Source organism: Macrobrachium nipponense, chromosome 29 (genome assembly GCF_015104395.2).
Source record: "Macrobrachium nipponense isolate FS-2020 chromosome 29, ASM1510439v2, whole genome shotgun sequence".
Classification (NCBI taxonomy): domain Eukaryota; kingdom Metazoa; phylum Arthropoda; class Malacostraca; order Decapoda; family Palaemonidae; genus Macrobrachium; species Macrobrachium nipponense.
The window spans coordinates 46,296,820-46,316,007 of record NC_061092.1 but is presented as its reverse complement, the minus strand read 5'-3'; the positions used below and the strand labels follow the sequence as shown (position 1 = coordinate 46,316,007).

At 37.2% G+C, this 19,188-nt stretch overlaps 2 protein-coding genes across 3 annotated transcripts in view; one reads left to right on the top strand and one right to left on the bottom strand.

The window, feature by feature from the left end:
* The window catches only part of LOC135206260 (uncharacterized), a 281,604-nt gene extending 273,769 nt beyond the window's left edge, over positions 1–7,835 (top strand). For both annotated transcript variants that reach the window (XM_064237671.1, XM_064237670.1), the window contains 3 exons: positions 1,741–1,947; positions 3,321–3,395; positions 6,240–7,835. In XM_064237671.1, coding sequence (XP_064093741.1) covers positions 1,741–1,947; positions 3,321–3,395; positions 6,240–7,082 — 1,125 coding nt within the window. In that variant the 3' untranslated portion in view covers positions 7,083–7,835. The remainder of the gene's footprint in view (positions 1–1,740; positions 1,948–3,320; positions 3,396–6,239) is intronic.
* LOC135206259 (myosin-11-like) overlaps positions 1–19,188 on the bottom strand; it is a 1,008,036-nt gene that overhangs the window by 679,314 nt on the left and 309,534 nt on the right. The gene's annotated exons all lie outside the window — the stretch shown is intronic.

Sequence of the window (19,188 nt, the reverse complement as noted above, 5' to 3'; positions counted from 1 at the left end):
GAAAACTTACATTAAATAGAGTTCCGTGAAACTTTGGAGCATCCTGCCTTGCTACGCACACACTTCTCATTCACACATACACGTACACACATGAACACACACACACACAAACCGAGAAAAATAATGTATCCTTCCGCTGCAGCTTGGTAATCTGCTGAAAAAAGTTAGGATAAAAACAAAAGGAAAAGTGGGAGGGCTGGAGGGGGGGAGGGGAAAGGAAGGAGGAACCGGGGGAAGGGGTTGTGGGAGGGGGCAGCTTAGAATGGAGAGGAAGGAGTAGTAGAGTTGGGAGCAGAAACAGATAGAAGGTCGGGGGAGGAAGGGTGAAATGGAGAAGCCTTGTGCATCATCTTCAACTTAACCTTTCGGCAAAAAGAAAAGCACGTTTGAGAGAGATAGAGTTGGGGGAAAAGGGGGGAGGAGGGGGAGGGGGCACTGTTAGTTTGGACCTCTCATTCTCCCTCCCCCCACACCCCCCTTCCCCAACCACCCTTCCAGGGACCGATGCCTCTTCACCGGTGGCCGGGAAGTGCATTAAACCTTTCCTTTTCCTGTCGAACTTTCTCGGGAAGGTGGAAGAAGGGGGAGTAGCTCCTCATAGCATCTGGGAGAACCAATTTCCCCTCCATGCTGCAAATTTTCTTGAGGAAAAATGATCACCGTTACAATTCAGGAAAATACGATAACAACTACAAAATAATATTTATGTAGCACTACTTTCCAGCTCAACACCTAAATATGACGAGTTGTCCTAAATTACAAATTTTACTTGAATTTTTTTTTTTTTTTTTTTTTTTTTATCAATAATTATAGTTCTGTGACGGGGCCACATTTATTGGCCTATTCTTGAATCTTCATTTTCTGGCTTATTATTGCATCTTAATGCCAGATTTCTCCAAAGCAGCCAGTGGCGTAGGAAAAAGACAGACACTCATGTTAATCATTTTGCAGCCAAAATGGGAACCTTTGTTCGCGCGGGTGGAGCAGCCTATAAAATTGGATAAAGTACGACAAAGGCGAGCATAAACTGACCAGTGAGGGTAGAGTTATTTGGTATAAAATATTCTATGAACAAATCATTCCCTGAATTAGTTATGAAACAGCTTTTGAATGTCTACAGCTTTTAAAAGCTAAATCAACTTTAAATTGGACGGCGTCTCATTATTTCCATATTATTTGGTTAAATGCATATCAGGTGCTCCATAAAATAAGAAAAATGCTTATTCACATCAAACGCTTCGTCCCTTGTGACAATATACTGTAGGTAATTTTTGAATCTCTTATTGAGGGTGCGGCACTATTCCGGAATAAATCGTCTGTGTTACACCATTAGTCAAAAACAACGCCACACCATCCGCCAACGGCCGCCCCCAGCCCCACCCACCAGCAGTAATGAAACAGAGACGCATACGACATTTTACCACTATACTGTGCAAATTACCATCCTGTAACATTACGTGAATAAGCCCTGATATAAGACTAATTAAAGCAATCAATTTTTAGCTTCAGTACTGAACTGAAGATGAAACACGGAAATGGAATAATCATTTGAAATTTATTTAAAAAAGAACTGCCCATGAATCCTCTAAAAATCATGTAAAGAATGAAATTAAAACTGAATACTAACTCGGAGTAATATCATAAGTAATCTTTTTATCACTGATATTTTTTAAGTAACGTTGAATAACCAGATCCGAAAGCATTATTACTAATATTTTCTTTTTCATATCTGCCTTCCAGGTGAAAATATGGTTCCAGAACAGACGGACGAAGTGGAAGAAGCAGGACGGAATCACCAACGCTGAGGCCATCGAGCATAAGAACGCGGCCACGGGCAAGAACAAGAAACCAGCCTCTGGAAGCAACAGCGCTTCCAGCGCTGCCAACTCCGGCGCTAACGCCCTTTCCTCCTCCTCCTCTTCCTCCTCCTCATCGGATCATAACAAGGTGAGCAACAGGGAAGAATATTAGTTTGCGATTCAATTCTTGAACGGACAATGGAAGGAGAAGGTGTCGGGGTTCCTAGAAGGTCGACAAAAGCATGAAAAAAAAAATGTGAAAACACCCAAAATAACTAATGGAAAAAGAAATAAAAGAAATACTGCCCTAAAAAAGAGAGAACGTTCGAAATGAAAAGATTCTGGAATGGAACAAAAAGCCAAAACGAAGTAGGGAAGTCAGAAATATAGATATAGCCGGGGGCCGACAGTATTAAGAGGCGATACAGAAATAGTAACAGCTGTCTTGAACAATTGGTAAGGTATAGATTCGTTTTCTAAAACTCGATACTGAGCGCAATTACTTACTAAATAGCTGGAGATTATTTCTCACTCAAAACAAGGAACATGGTATGAGATGATTAATGAACAAAATAATACAGAGGGTGTGAGAAATTTTTGTTTTATAAGCAGGGGACGTCCTTACAAATTGACAACCGATACATTAAAAGGGGACTCAAGGCTTAGAAAAAAAAATTATAATAGCAGTAGAATCTGATTCCAAGTGGCTTTTTAAATATATATATACATATATATACGCATCAAAAACGATAAAAAATAATTGGCCATCACAGAATAACAACACACCCTGTAAAATCACCCTAAATTGGATAAACGTCCAGAAACAAACAATCATTTTTATAAATTAAACCTAGTTATAGTAATAATAATAATAATAATAATAATAATAAATAATAATAATAATAATAATAATAATTATTATTATTATTATTATTATTAATATTATTATTAAAAGTAATTGCTGCCTCATCTGCGTTCATTTTATAAAGGTTCTTCTCTATCTTTCTAATTACTGTTTTCTCATTGTTGCTTAAAACTGGTGAGCAACGCACCGAAGGTTGGCAAGCCTCAACTAGGTAATAGTCACAGTCGATTTAAATTTATTAAAAATGCCGGTGGCGGTAGTCAAATTTCCAGAGACATGCCAACCTTCGGTGCGTTTTGCCTCACCAGTTTGGGAGGGGGGGGGCAACAATGAGAAAACAATAATTAGAAAAATAGAGAAGAACACATGTTTAAAAGAGGGTCTACTTCCAGAATATTATTATTATTATTATTATTATTATTATTATTATTATTATTATTATTTATTATTAAATGAATGCAAAATTCCAATGGAAGACTTCATTATTGCAATAAATTTATATTTCTGACTGTCGATAATAATAATAATAATAAAATAATAATAATAATAATAATAATAATAATAATAATAATATAATGAAGCCTTGTTTTTGGAGATAAAATTCAGTGAAATTCCTGGAGACTCTGACTTCTGATTCCCGATTATTTTTATTCCAGGGACTGAATACTGAGAGTTCCGCAGCTAACCCCGCTCCAAGCGACGGCGGAAGCTCCCCGACAAGCCCCTCTCAGGTAAGATAAAGCTTTCCTCTTCCAGGAGAATAACAAATTAAGTGGAGCCTCTCTCTCTCTCTCTCTCTCTCTCTCTCTCTCTCTCTCTCTCTCTCTCTCTCTCTCTCCTTCCGTTAATTCTAAGGCGTTTTATATGAAAAGTTTCTTTATCTTTCACTAATTCGGTTAACTTTGAGATGACTTGCTTAGGAAAGTCTTCTCTCTCTCTCTCTCTCTCTCTCTCTCTCTCTCTCTCTCTCTCTCTCTCTCTCTCTCTCTCTGACAGAAAGCCTTCTGTCTCAAGTAACATCAAATCAGAATTCTCATGTACTTCCAATGTTATCACGGGCCGAAGGTATTACTCTGAAAATCTTTCTCGGACATTAAAAGGATAGCAATAATCAACGATCCCCAGACCGCAAGGAACAACGAATGATTCCTTCCTTCCCTCCACTGCCAGAATTCGGTATTTGCAGTTTGCTTCCGTCATCATTTCTTCGGGTTTGGGCTAGACATGGTCATTTTCCTTCCCATTGCCCTTTAAATCTATGAATGTACACATACATCCACAAGACATATCGAATATGGCGACTTTCAGGGGTCTTTCGTGGGACAGGAGTGGACGGCAGACAGTGATGCTAAGTTCATTTACTTATTACCAAATCATTAAACAAATAAACCTTGCAAAAAATCAAGTTTATTGAACTCAAGTATTCTAGAGTGTTCACTCAAAACTCAATTATTATGAATGAACTAACATAAGCTTTTTAATTCATATAACAAAATTTTAAAAAATAATTCACTGAAACTTTACTTGAAATGTCAAACAATTAGAAACATTTTACACCAACGGTAAAACTACCTAAAGAAATAATAATAATAATCTTGAGTGACCCACGCCAAAGCGTGAAAAAGAGGCTTCGACCAACTTCAGTTTACACCCTTTGCTGGAATGTTTCGTTTTTTTATCTTTTCGACATGTTGATCCCCAAAACATGACTGGCTCTTGGCAAAAACCAGAAAACAGTCGCTTCCAGAATCAATCCCACGTTGCTGAGCCTTCTGGGATTATTAAACTTGATCTTATTACTCGGATGTCCCATGGAGATTCATTTATAATTGCACGAAGCAAATTGTTATGAGCACGACTCTGACCTGATAGCAACAAAGAAACTGAAAACAAAAGGCAAGATTCACAGAGTGGTGAACCCCATACTCCTAACAGCATACCCAACACATCTCCCCCAGTAACATGCCCACCAGGTACCGCCAGAAGTATAAACTATTCACTCAGAACACAACATTCGTAACCCAAATCGCGTCCTGACCCTCCGTTTAAGCGAAACGCCCTCGTGCCGATCCCCGCATATCGCCTCCACCCCCGCATCAGTGAACATGCGCCAAGAAAAGGCCCATTCAAGTTTCAAATCGTCAACTCGTTCGTAGTTACTATGTCTGGAAACAGAAGCCAAGTAAGCTTTGAAAGCTAAAACAAATAAAAAACAAAGAAAAGTTACTGACTTTGCTGATTTCCATTGAGCACAGGGCCTCAACCAAACATGCAAATAATAATAATAATAATAATAATAATAATAATAATAATAATAATAATAATAATAATAACTTCTATTATATCCCCAATTCACTCCCAGTCTACCATCTTAAGTGCAGCCCCGTAAAAACCAGACGAACGATGGCGTCACGCAGGTGCCCTGATGCACGTTCACGTACACATCATATATGCACGGAAAAAGTCTTGTTAACTAGTTCGTGCCCGACGGTTTTCTCTGCTCATTGTCGGGTACGCTGACCCGTCATCCCGTTGGCTGCGTGAGAAAGAATGGACGGAAGATCTCGCCATCTCTTCTTTTGTATGAGAAATGTCAACAAATATTTCCATCGCACGAAAGTAAACAATCATGTAAAACATCATACGTCCATTTACCCACGAATATTATATATATATATATATATATATATATATATATATATATATATATATGTATGTATGTATATATATACATACATATATATATATATATATATATATATATAGTATATATATATATATATATATTATATATATATATATATATATATATATATATATATATATATATATATATATATATACATATATATATAATATATATATATATACATACTAATTCCATGAACTAATTTCAATATTAAACGCTTTAACCAAAGTTAACAGTCATGGGATTCGGATGTTTAATCATTGTTGATTTTAAGAGATCTAAAATTACAGTTTCCAGTAAATGTATTCTAATAATCTCTATACAGTAGGTGCATTTAGTTTCCAAGGTGTTATCCTTGGGAAATCAAATACACAACATGACGACTCTGGCTAAAATGAATATCCAAACCTTTCGTGAGTTAGTATCACCATTATAAAATTCTTGAAGTCTATCGACAAACTATTTTCCGTTTTGATAAATTTTCATAAGAAATTTATGAGCCATTCAGACTTTGAAGCCAATAGATGCTTAGGGTATTAATGGTTCTGCTATATAAATCACACTTTTCATTTCACCTCTGTATAGCATGCTTGTTTTCTGATATTCATTCTAAATACAAAGTAGTCTAACAAATTTCGAAGACAGTTTTTCAAAAGATGCTGCTCTCTCGAATAAAATGATTTCCCTTATAAATGCCTATTTGTGGTCCTTCAAGATCACCCTTCAAAAGACTTGAGAATTGCTCTAAACAGAATTTCAATGAATTTTGAAGGGATTTATTTATGATGGTCTAGAGCTGTAAAAACTGAATTTTCAGAGGAATGATTTTATTAGCTTTAAAGTGCCTGAAGCCACATATTATATCAACCTCGAATTTCTTTTGCAGTTGAGCAATGGCGCTACGAGTGACCTGTCGAGCAGCGATGAGACTTCCCACGGAACCGGGGAAGGAGGGGGAGGAGGAGGAGGAGGCCGCCTGGTGATCTCACCCCCTTCCCCTCCTCCATCTCACCATCACCACCACCATCAACCGCCGCCGCCGTCGGACGTTCCCGAGGACCTCAGCAAGAGCGACTCCAACAACACCACCACCACCACCTTCGACGACCGCATCGTCATCAAGGAGTTCGTGCCGTCGCCCATCGGCGGCTCCTACAAAAGCAACCTAACAGGAGCCTCCCCCTCGTCGGGCAACCCATCCCCCACAGGAGGAGGAGGAGGAGGAGGAGGGTCCATCTCTGCCCAGTCCTTAAGCCCACCCAAAACGCACCCCCTCCCCGCCACCACCTCTACCTCCCTTATAAAGCCAATACCGGGACCGATCTCGCCTCCCAAATCTTCTTATGGGCCAAGAAGCCCCGTCCCGAAGACGCTCAGTCCTGCGGCGGCTCACGCCCACGCCCACAGCTCTTCTATCACGCCCCCATCGCACAGCATCATTCCAAGGGTGTCTCCACCGACCAGCAGCAGCGGTGTCGGAGGCGGAGGCGGGGGTGGGCCAGCTGGATCCCTGAATATCTTGTCAACACCCACACCTTCTTCATCGTCCTCATCCTCATCATCGCCATTATCAACCTCCTTATCCTCAACACCACCCACAGGGTCAAAGGCCGCCGCCGAAAGGACGCACTACCCCTCGCTCCCCGCCCTGTGCCAGGAGACCAACCCGAAGGAAAAATTACACGAAAATGGGAAGATAGCAAATGACAGCGAAGAGGCCTCATCTTGATAAAGCATCGTCACCCTCAGTCACTTTTTTAAGCTTTCTCTCTCTCTCTCTCTCTCTCTCTCTCTCTCTCTCTCTCCTTTTCGGTCGAGGACTCTGTCATTGACAGCTTCATTAATTAGGAGAGGATTATTATTATTTTTCCCATTGATGGTTTTCTATCTATCCGTATAGCCTACCCCCCCCCCCTTCCCACTCTCACACGCCACCCATCCTCCTCCCATTAAAAAAAATCCTGATTAAAGTGAACCACTCGAAGAAAACGTGCGTGTGCGTGGGTGCGTGCGTGCATGCGTGTGTAGACGCATCTCTGATTCTCTTCTTGTTAGTAATTTGTAGAGACACAAGACAAGAAAGGACGCAAACGGTGAGGTGAAGAAAACTGGGACGAAGACAAGGTGGTGATGATGATGATGATGATAGTGATACAAAGGTGAACCGAATTATACCGTAAATGATTAAGGATTAATAATTACCAAAATGTACTTAGTGATCGTGATGGTGTATTGTCGTTGAATGAATTTTTCTCTTCCTTCTATTCGTTTGATTTTCTTGTTCGTGGCAAAGGACGAGAAAGTGCAGCATGTCTTCAGCCTATTTGAGAGTACTACGTAATGTGAATCATTTTCATCTTTGATGTGTTATTCTTTTGTTTCATTCTTCTTATGATTTTTTGTCATGTGAGCGAGATGGGAAATAATAATAATAATATTAATAACAATAACAATAATAATAATATATGTTTGTTTCTTAAAATATGTTGTTTCTTAGATAACCAAAAAGAACCTCAAATGACTCTGGTGGCATATTAGTGATGACTGAACCTCAAAATAAATAAGTAATTAAATAAACAAATAAATAAAAATAACAGGAGTTGGAAATCCAATATGAGCACGCAAAAATGCATGATGTAGTCTCGTGAAAATAATGATAAAGAAAGAAAGAAAAAAAAAGGATAAACGACGCAAACTTTTTGCAACTACTATATATATATATATATCTCCCTCATGCAAGCCTCGGTCATGACAAGCATGCCACACTGTCAAACTCATTTTGATGTTGTTTTGTTAAGTTATTGGTGCCATAAGAAATACAAATATTTAACGCAAAATGGGAAAAGGCTACAACGGAGAAGATAATAGGTGTTATTTCAGCCTAAGGTTAAACAAAATTCAGGCTAAGAACTAATAATGTAACTAAGAGTCTTAAAAAAAGATGAAATAGAATTTCATGTCATTTCTCAGAACCTTTACTTTTATGGGTCATGTGGAAAAAGTATCTCCTCCCTCCCTTCCTCCCTCCCTCCCCTCCGTGAATATTATTACGAAATGAGAGATAAACAAAAAAAATCCTTGTTTTATTTACATATTGCGAACGGCAGAGTATAAAATCAAATACAATGAAAGGGCATTCATGATAAAAATACAATACAGATGATCCAGTTTCAACACCAATGAATTTAACCATAAATTTGGGATATATGCCAATTTAAATTAAATGCAAGATCAGATATAAATTTCGAAGAGCAAAGGATTTTGCAATATAAAGATAAAAATATGAAAAAATGACGGGAAGGTAAAAATGAGAGCGATTAAGAAAAACTAAAAATCCCTTACGGGAAAAATGAGTTCAAAATACCTCTCGCAAAATACCAAGAACTACTATCGCGTCATTAAAAGCACTTCAGTCATAGGAAATTAAAAAGTTAAGCACATATGGAAAGTAAAAACTCAAACAAACTAATGCATTCACTGCAGAAAACTTCCACGGGAAATTCCTGTTAATAAATGAAATACAACAGAGAGCGATGAGTCAAGTAGAAAAATAATTGATTCAGTAAAGTTAGGTTATAAGAAAGATAGAGTAATAAAATGACTACGAAGAACTGATTTCCTCTTTCTCTAAGAATCTGGCATTTCGATCGGGGATGACAAATCTGCCAAAAACATGGTAGCCTACATAGTACGGTTAGTCTTTGGCTTGATGAAATAGTTTTTTTTTTTTTTTTTTTTTTTTTTTTGTCGGAAGGTAGACATACATATATCTAAAATAGGCGATATAATGATATGGCTGAGTACAAGGTATGACAAACCTGATGATTACAATTTACAAGATATTTCTCTTAACAGGTTATAAAAAAAAATTTGCAGTTTGAAAGAGGCGTGAAGCAATACTACTACTTAATTGATGTCCATTATATCAACTTGTGTACATGTGAAACATAAAGCCGATGAATATAAAAAAATACATAATACAAAAATGCATATACACACATATCTATAGATATGCATACACACATATATATATGCTGTATATATTATATGTACATAACATGAGTGATAACGATTAAATGAATCAAGTTTTGAGAGCAGCTTATGAAGGTGGCCATTAGGAAAGAAGAGGGCCTCATCTGTATCTGTTTGATGAAAAATCAAGCTTTCAAGTCAATAGCTAGACACTTTCAAATACAATTTCCGCCTATTTCAAGGTAACGTATCAAGAAATAAGAATTCATAATAAAATAAAATGTGAATAAGACAATGGCGAGGCTTCATAAAACGATAAAGTTATGTAACCAAATATAAGATTAATTTCTTAGGCCATCTGAACGGAGGTATGCTACTACGTATATGCTTGAGAGGTGGGTCCAGACAAAGGCAATAACTTTCTGTGTTCGAGTATTTACGAACTGCTGAGGATATACAATACTAACTCAGAAAATCTGTTTTGTTTGAGTCTAGTAATCTTAGAGCTTCGCGTAGCTAAAGGTTTGGAAGAAAAGGAAATTATCAGCAAATGAAAGATGCAGCCAGGCAAAGAAACGGCTTGGAATGACCCAATCAATGTAAAAGACATAACGAAAATGAACTTGAAAAGATAAACGCAAAAAGTAGCAAACTGCGAATAAGATTACGCAGTTTGTTACCTTAACTTCCATAGAAGGGTATCCAAAAACAATACGAAATAAAACATATATATGGTTAAAGAGTCACAGGATCTCTACAAGAACCGGGAAACATAAAACATAGAGCAAATTACATAAAAAAAACACAGGACATGATTACGAAGGAAGCCTGTAGTGGCACACGGCGACTGGTTCTGGCCAGTTTTATTTTATTTATTTTGCTATTTATATGAATATTTCATATAATACTGGTCAGACTCGATTCTATTCCACCTTCCGGAAAGGACAGAAGTCGAAAAACACACGATATCAGAAAATAAACGTCTTCGAACTCACAGAGCTAACTAACGGCCCTCGTATTGAAAAACAGCAAACATCAACGGAGCCAGCGGGTCACGTATCGCAAAGGCCGCATTCATTGTAGAGCGCTGTCCTCTCTTGGTCGTTATTGAAATGGGCGGAAATGATCTCGGCATTGTAATGAACAGTGTTTGATATTAAGAAAATTAAAGTTTGAGGACTGAAAAAAATATACAAAGTAAGATGCAGGGAAACAAACAGTTGACAAATAAGTAATTGTAAAGGGTTCACGTTCTTTGGGAGCTCTCGTGTTTATTGGTTGTACAGATTAAATTGATTTAAAGGACGTAAAATGTGCCTTCTGGAACGAAACAGTGGAGCGCTGATATATTGGCAAGTTGGGGGTTTCGTATGGTAGATAGTGTTCTTCATACCTCAAGAATCGTGTAGTGCATGGAAGTTCACTGAAAAAGCAAGTCAGAGATTAGCTGAAAATGTGTATGTAATAATAGGTTGGAAGATCTTTGTTCTCTTAAACATTTTTAAACGGACACAGAATGACGCGTTCCTTAATAATAATAATAATAATAATAATAATAATAATAATAATAATAATAATAATAATAATAATAATAATAAAAACTTCTAAACACCTAAACACAAAGTTAAATAAATAGGTTGGTCAACAATAGAAGCAGCATGATTTTGGGCAAAGGTATCGGTTTTGTTCTGAACTTCAATAAACACGATCAGTTACTGAGCAGCCAATCATTACGTTCATTTGAAAAGAAGCGAAATTTTACATGGAAATATTTGAGATCAGCAACAAGTTACAAATGTATTCGGAAACAAGGAAAGACTCTATATGAATGGACAAACTCTGTGTATTTTCAGACTGGATAATTAAGCTATTTAAGTGATTAGGTCATTTCAAGAAGTCGATCAGCGGTTAAACCTTTCATGCCAACGGATAAAGACCACACTTTCATTATAACGATCTGACCAATTAAAACAGCCATTAGATTACCTGCATCTTTTTTCATTATCCCAAATAAGCACACTTCTTACGGAACATGCTTGAAAAAATGAATGCGCATTGCGCAATAAACTTATTAAAATTCTTAACGAATTATATATCTAAGAATTACGATGGCATGTTGCTATCATAAATCATCCTAAGTTGATTTGGAAGATTTTGAAAAACCAACCGACTTATTTTTCTTTTTTGTCATCAATGTTGACATCCATTGTACACAATTAAGACATATGCCTGCATTCATTTTCCTCGTGAAGAACTCAACGTTGGCACCTATTCAATGACATGGACCATGGACCTCGTCTCATCACATAACTTTATCATCTCTTGAACTAACATTTTTGCAAAATGTAAAGGCTCTCTAGAAACCACCCAGGCATGTTGGCACCCTCTGTACAGATCCTTTTACTACTTAGTCCAAAATTGGTTTAATAATAATAATAATAATAATAATAATAATTAATAATAATAATAATAATAATAATAATAATAATAATATGGGATATGCCAGTGGAAATTATATCCATATTATGAACACTAACCACGATCTCAAAATCCATGAAAAGGAACTGGAAAACTAGATGCCCTCCAGGACTTATGCAGAAGAGTGAGCTACTAGAAACAGCACACGTAGTGAGAAAAGTGAAGAACTCCTAAGGAGGCAGGATGCAACCCGGAACCGCGCACTATAAAAACCACCCGGTCGAGTAGGATGACTGTGATGGACAAAAATAAATTAATAAATAAATAAATGACTTAATGTGGCCAGTTATAGCGCTGTTAATTTAAGCAGCGGAATAATACTGAAATTCTGAGGCTTCTAATACATGGGGATTTAGGACACTTGTCGGTGTTAAACAGAATATCTTAAGCGAAACGTAATTCCCAGTACACGTAATAGCATCCTGTACAGCATGTGATGTACGATGCACCTCCACAAGTGCTACTGCAGGGTGTCTTCAGTGAACATATTCTACTCCGGCTAAAGCGGTGTTCTTTCTTCGACCATTTCAGTGCTCATTGATTAACCTGACATATTCGATCAGCATAAACAACTTTAACCAGTAAAGCTCTCTTCTATAAAATTAAGCTTCTTTAACCAGCCTGTGTTCTCTTTGATCAGGTTAAAAAAATAAATTCGACTGACATAGGCCCTTTTCCTCAGAATGTTTAGATGTAATGGAAAGCTTTCTTTTCTCACCATAGACGTCTACCAACATGGCCTTCTTTGATTTTTAGAGGAATGAATTCGTCATAGTAATGGTGACTTCATAATGTAACATAATTACACAAATATTTTTTTTAAATTATTCTCAGTGATTCCAACAGATGGACTATTCCTGCAAATTACTAAAGATATATTTCAGAATGCATATCGACGTGATTTATAGCTAAGACAAAGGAGAACGATTTATTACCAAGGTAAATCATTTTCAATGACTGTGTATTAAACTGATAATAAATTTCGTACGCACAGCACATCGGTAACCTGGATGATTCCGTAACTCTCGTGGTACTGAGCACCAGTTGCCTATGGAAGTGGCTACTTGTATCTAGAATATAAAAAATAGCTAATTATAGTTTTTTCCTTAAGTAGTGAGGTAAAAGACATCCAGCCCCGCGAATTTAAAAAATTTCATCAATAAAAGATTCATATTTATTTGAATAATAACTTCTCTCTTGTACACAATACATCTTAATGATTAAGAAGGCAAAGACCTGAGGGTTGGCCGAGGCGGAATATATCAAAAGCAAAGAATTTTGGATGCCTTACTTCTAGATAATATCTTGTACTAAAATTGACTTTTGCAGGAATTAATAAGGCGCAAGAAACAAGAGCTGCCTTCCTATTCATCTGCCTCCAGATGCCTCGGGGCGATATCCAAGAGATGCCTTCGTGACACGATCCATTAGTCATCCACGACAATATCCATGAACTATGAGGTGACGACATTCACGGGTGAGAGGAAATATTTGATAATATCCAGCGGTCGGTCAGTCTATGACAATATCCATGAGACACCGGGTGACGATATCCATGGATCAGAAGCATTCTATGACAATATCCACATGATTTCAGGTGACGATATCCACGGATTGCTGAACAATTTCCAGATCAAAAGGACGGACTTCAAACAGATCGCAGGACGTACAAATCAATCTAAATTCGATTAACTTAGGGTCACTAAGCTTACTCCTGCTTGGAATCAGACGAACGCAGTTATTGGACAATTTCGACGTTTCGCTATTTTCCCCTAATGGTTTCGGCTACCGCTGACGATGGCCAGCTTCATGCCCTGTATACCCGTCGATAGCAATGTCACCATTAAGGAATACTTTTAATAGCAGTCAATGTGAACCAAATCCTCACAAATTATATATATATATATATATATATATATATATATATATATATATATATATAATATATATACACATATATATATAAGCGAAGACCCCAGGAAAATGAAAAGCAGAAATCCAAGCGTTTTCGTCATTATTAAGACAGCGTCAAGGAAACGATGTCTTAATAAAGACGAAAGCGCTTGGATTTCTGCCTGTCATTTTCCTGTGGCATTCGTTATTTAATGAAGTCATGTGCATCTACAAAGATTATTTTAGCATACATACATACAGACTACATACATACATACATACATACATATATATATAGATATAATAAATTATATATATATATATATATATATATATATGTATATATATCTATATATTTTTATATATATATATATAATATATATATATATATATATATATATATAAAATGAACATGCACCCTTTCTTCTTAGATTGAGTGACGCAAGAAAGGGCCATCCATCAAGGTATCACCAAGTCTCTTTGGATGAGGCAGCTAGTTCCATACATCTCTCTCTCTCTCTCTCTCTCTCTCTCTCTCTCTCTCTCTCTCTCTCTCTCTCTCTCTTTCTCTCCGGTCTCATGGAAAACGGTGAGCTGACTTCGCCTTGACTTCAGTCGCATACTGGAAGTCCTATTTTCGATCCGTAAACCAGACGAGGAAAGAAATCTATTATGCCTCTGAAGACCTAAGCAGTGAATTGTGTGCCTCGATGTTCAGCAACTGCTGTGTCGCAGCTTAGGTGGATAGAGAAGAAGAGAAGATACGGAGAGGAAAATGCATGCAAGACCAAAGTGTTTTACTGCACCGTCAAAATATATACCATCAAAAAGGGAATGCATCGATTAAGTAACTTCACTCCATTGGGTTAAAAACATTCTTACAATAAACATAAGATAAAAGAATACCCTCTCCGTACTTACACATACATAGCGTATAAGATGACCACGGAAAAGGAAATCTTCTTTATCATCTCATTTATTCGCTGACATCATGTCTTATCGTTACTTAAACAAATATTTTCGACAGGGGGAAACAATCTACGGACTTTGCACGTAATTTTAGCTCCGAACTTTAACTCTGGGATTTGTTTATGAAGCTGCGTATCAACATTTCAGATTGATGAGAATAGACCACTCCGGAGGATTTTAAAATTTTGAATAAACTTAGTATTCCAGGCCCAATGATTTGGGGATATTGATTTTTTGGATATCAAGCTGTTTCGCAGTTTCGGAAGGAAAGTAATCCGGACTGTGATTTGCCACTATGTCCCAGCGAATCAACGTCAATTCATTGAAAGATTGACTGACTGAGCGTTGCAAACTGGTACCACACGCCTGGAAAATCGACGCTTTTTCAAACACTATTACGAAGACAATGATGTTAAAAGTAAATGCTAGGTAAAAGTGAGATATTTACATAAAACTAACTCATTTTATACTATCTTGGAAGACAGATTTTCAGCGATATAAGTCATAACAAAAGAGAACTGGTGGAGAAAACCTTTAATTATTAAAATGGCAGCTTCACAGCTTCACCTTGTAAAAATCTGCTGGCAACTAAAGTGGAACATCTATTTCAAAACAAAAAGAAGAGAGGAAGAGGTATGTAAAGGAAGGTAAACATTCATAAGCAACATGTAAAGCTAAGAGAGCATTCTGTAACTAATGCAGGACTTCATGCAACATGCATAAGCTTTTGCTGTTTAGAAGTCATCGTTTCTGGAGTAATTCCTGAGCTCACAATCATACGAATAGATACTAAAATGGCAAAAATATTCCTCCTGATAGTTTCTTCAGCTTTCCATTCAAGTACTGAAAGAACAGGTTTGAAATAAAATGAGCATCGTCTTTAGTTAAGTGATGAATTTGAGTTTCTTAATTAAAAAACGAAAGAGAAAAGAGCATATGTTTGTGAAAGTGTTTATCCAGAACGCTAAGGGAATAAAAAAGAAAGCAGGGAGACGTTGAATATTCTTCCTCAATTTTTTAACATAACGCTTCATACCCAGAAAACGCGACAATATATACAAGTTGAAGGCGAATAGTTCAGTACATGTAGTGGCAATGTCTTGCTTATGAGATTATGAAGTTATAACACCGATTGTAGGCTGTGGAAATACTACAAGATCTGGCAGTAAGTGCTGACTTATCTATTATTTTTTAACATCCTATTAGGGAATACTTCCTACTGCTTTGAAAACTGAAATAGTAGAAAAGCTTGAGATCTTGGTTCCCTTCCATTATTACATGAGAAGGGAAGAAGGCTCTCGAAAGCTACCATCAAATGCGGCTGCATTCATTCATTGAAGAATGGATGGAGCACTTTAGTTTGTATACCTACTTATTGCATAGCAAACTTACACAGAATAAGACGCTCAAAGTGGAAACTGAAAAGAAATGAGCATATAAACAGGAACTGTGGAAGGCTACACTGCACAGCCCATGACTTGAAAACAGCGGTTGCATGGTCATCCCCTGGCATAATGCAATAATAATTAGCTACTCTTCAGAAACCAGAAGCCAAAAATAACGACACAATGCCAGTGAATCCAACAAAGACATAATGAAAAGGGGGAGTTCGATGACCCAAACTCCCAATAACGATTAGTTATGGGCTTCGGTCATAAAGTTAATGCTACTTAATATTGGATTTGAAATATAAAATTTAGGCTAAAGGTCAAGTACTAGGACGTACGAGGTCATTCAGCGCTATCAATATGTTGAAACAATTGTTAGTTGAGGATGGAAAGTAAAATGGAAGAAAGAGAATATGAATGGAGGGATAGTAAAAGGAATGAAACGAGTTGCAGCTAGAGGCCGACGGATGCTGCAACGAATCTTAAGTAACGCCTACAGAGCACAGCACCTACAGACCAATTTCTATTCTCCTTGTGCTCTCTAAACTTTTTAAGCAACTATATAAGTATGCACTAGAATCTAAAGGATTGGTAGCTGATAGTCAGTAGCATATACATAGGAAGCAGTTAGGTGTAACTGCGATCCTCTTTTAGACTTTACTTTCACTTGCAAGGGAACCTTAATGGGGGGTTTGAGTGCAAAGTATTTCAAATAGACTTTAGTGCTGCTTTCGATTTAGCAAATCACAAGGGACTTATTCATAAACTTCACAATCTTGAAGTGGGTGGATATGTTTTAAGATTACTTCAAGATTTCCTTACAGGTGGGCAGCAGCGAGTTGCTGTGGACGGGATCTTTAGTGAAATAAAACCTATTTTGTCTGGAGTTCTCCAGGGTAGTGTTCTTGGTCCACTGTTATTTTTAGTGCATTCAAGTGATATCGTTGTTAGGCAGGACAACAAAATTATTCAGTATGCCGATGATGCAACACTTATGGGTGTAGTAAAGTCTCCACTTATGAGAAATGAAGCTGCCCTCAGCCTCAATGGGGACATGGCCGTGACCAGTGAATGGTGTAGTCGGTGGGGTATGAGGCTCAACTCCGGTAAAACGAAATCACTATTGATTATCAGATCTTGTACAGCTTTCCCTCTCCATCCTCACCTTCAGGTGGACGGAACTGTTCTGAATGAGTCTGAGACTATATCTATTCTAAGTGTAACTTTTGACTCACATATAACTTTTGATAAGACATCTAATAAATGTTCCAGCAAAGGCCGCACGAAAGCTAGGTACTGTTCGTAAGGAATCGTATATTTATTTATAACAGTGATGAAATCAATGCAACCTGTTTTAGGTCGTTTGTACTTCCTTTACAAGAATACCGTTCCCGGTGAGAATATCTGCTTTTGCCAGAGATTTATTCCTTTTTAGGTAGAGTGGTTCGTGGTGGTAGGTTTCTTGCAGTTATGACTTGGACCATCTATGGGCAGTCTCTCGTTTGTCACTTTTCCATAAGTTGTATTTCAACGGAGATCTTTCACATTCACAATTGAATTGATTCCTGATCCCCTTTACCTGCCGAGAGCAACCAGATTCGCTGAAGAGCAGCGCCAACATGCAGTGATTGTGCCTCGCTATCGAACTTCCCAGTTCCAGAGGTCCTTTATTCATCACACCGTTGGTTTGTGGAACAGCCTTCCAAAGGAAGTCGTGGAATTGGAACTTCAGAAGTTAAGGCGAAGATGCGATGCATTACTACCCCGATACTATCATCTTGCATTTTAATTTATTTATTAATTTATTTTTTCTTATTTTGTAAGTGGGATCTGTAGTTTATGGATTTCCCTTTACCTCCTCCTTCCTCATGTACATCATATTTTTTGGAAGCTTAACACCTGTGAGATTGTTCCACATAAATAGGTTTCATCTTCTGAATAATAATAATAATAATATAATAATAATAATAATAATAATAATAATAATAATAATAATAATAATAATAATAATAATAATATCCTGAAATCCCAAATTCTTTGCATCTATAGTAACATACCTAGCCTGTTTACCTTTCTTTTACGGACATTCATCAATGATGGAGAAACGTACGAAAAGATTGTCAGAAACACTTGAGGGAAAGTCAGACAAGCGGCAAGGGCCAGTCAGTCAGAATTTGGTGGTGGTAACGGCGTTGGTTAGTTGTGAAGATGGGTTGTTTAGGACCAGAAGAGAAGGAACTGCTCCTCATCAATGGCAAGTAATGCAAAACGTCTTGAACCATTTCTACTGTTATTAATATTATTACATTTTTTTTTATACAGGAACTCGCTACCTTAAAGATGAAAAAAGTAGGTGCAGTAACTATTACCAAACCTTTAACAAGAAAATTAAAAAAATCTTATAAATATAAAAGAACATTAATAGTGTTTCAAAGAACTAAGAATCTTAGAAACTGGATATGTCCACCGAGTCGCTTGCGTGTGATTGTGTGTGCGTCTGTGATTGAGAGAGAGAGAGAGAGAAGAGAGAGAGAGAGAGAGAGAGAGAGAGAGAGGGAGCGGCACTGGGGAGAGGAAGGAGAGAAAGGAAATTGCAAAGGGCAGTCCAAAGGATTAATTGTGCCACTTAAAGATAAAATCAATATCAGGTAAAGGTTGGTGGTGCAGGGTAACACGAGATCAAAGAAAAAAAATAAAGTCACTCCAATGGTTAATTGGTAAGGCCTTGTTCTCTCTCTCTCTCTCTCTCTCTCTCTCTCTCTCTCTCTCTCTCTCTCTCTCTCTCTCTCGACATCTTTGGGGAAGGGAAAGGGAGGGGGATAGATAAGGAAGGGAATTTGGTGGTATAGAATTGTAAATGAAAACGGGTCAAAACATGACATTCATGCAGGTATATATACCAGTTCTTTACACAGAAAAACAGTACTAAGGAAAATACATAAATATAAAGTACCAATCAATAGTAATTTCTTTCGGATAAACAATCAATATTGAATGAGAAGTAAGGTTCTTTAGCTAAATAATCTTAGTCGATCACTTTGAGAGCATCGTACATAGATACCTGTTTACTTCTGGAAAAAAAAAACACCGAGACTTGTTTACAAGTCATCAGTGAAAAACAAAAAGCTAATGTGT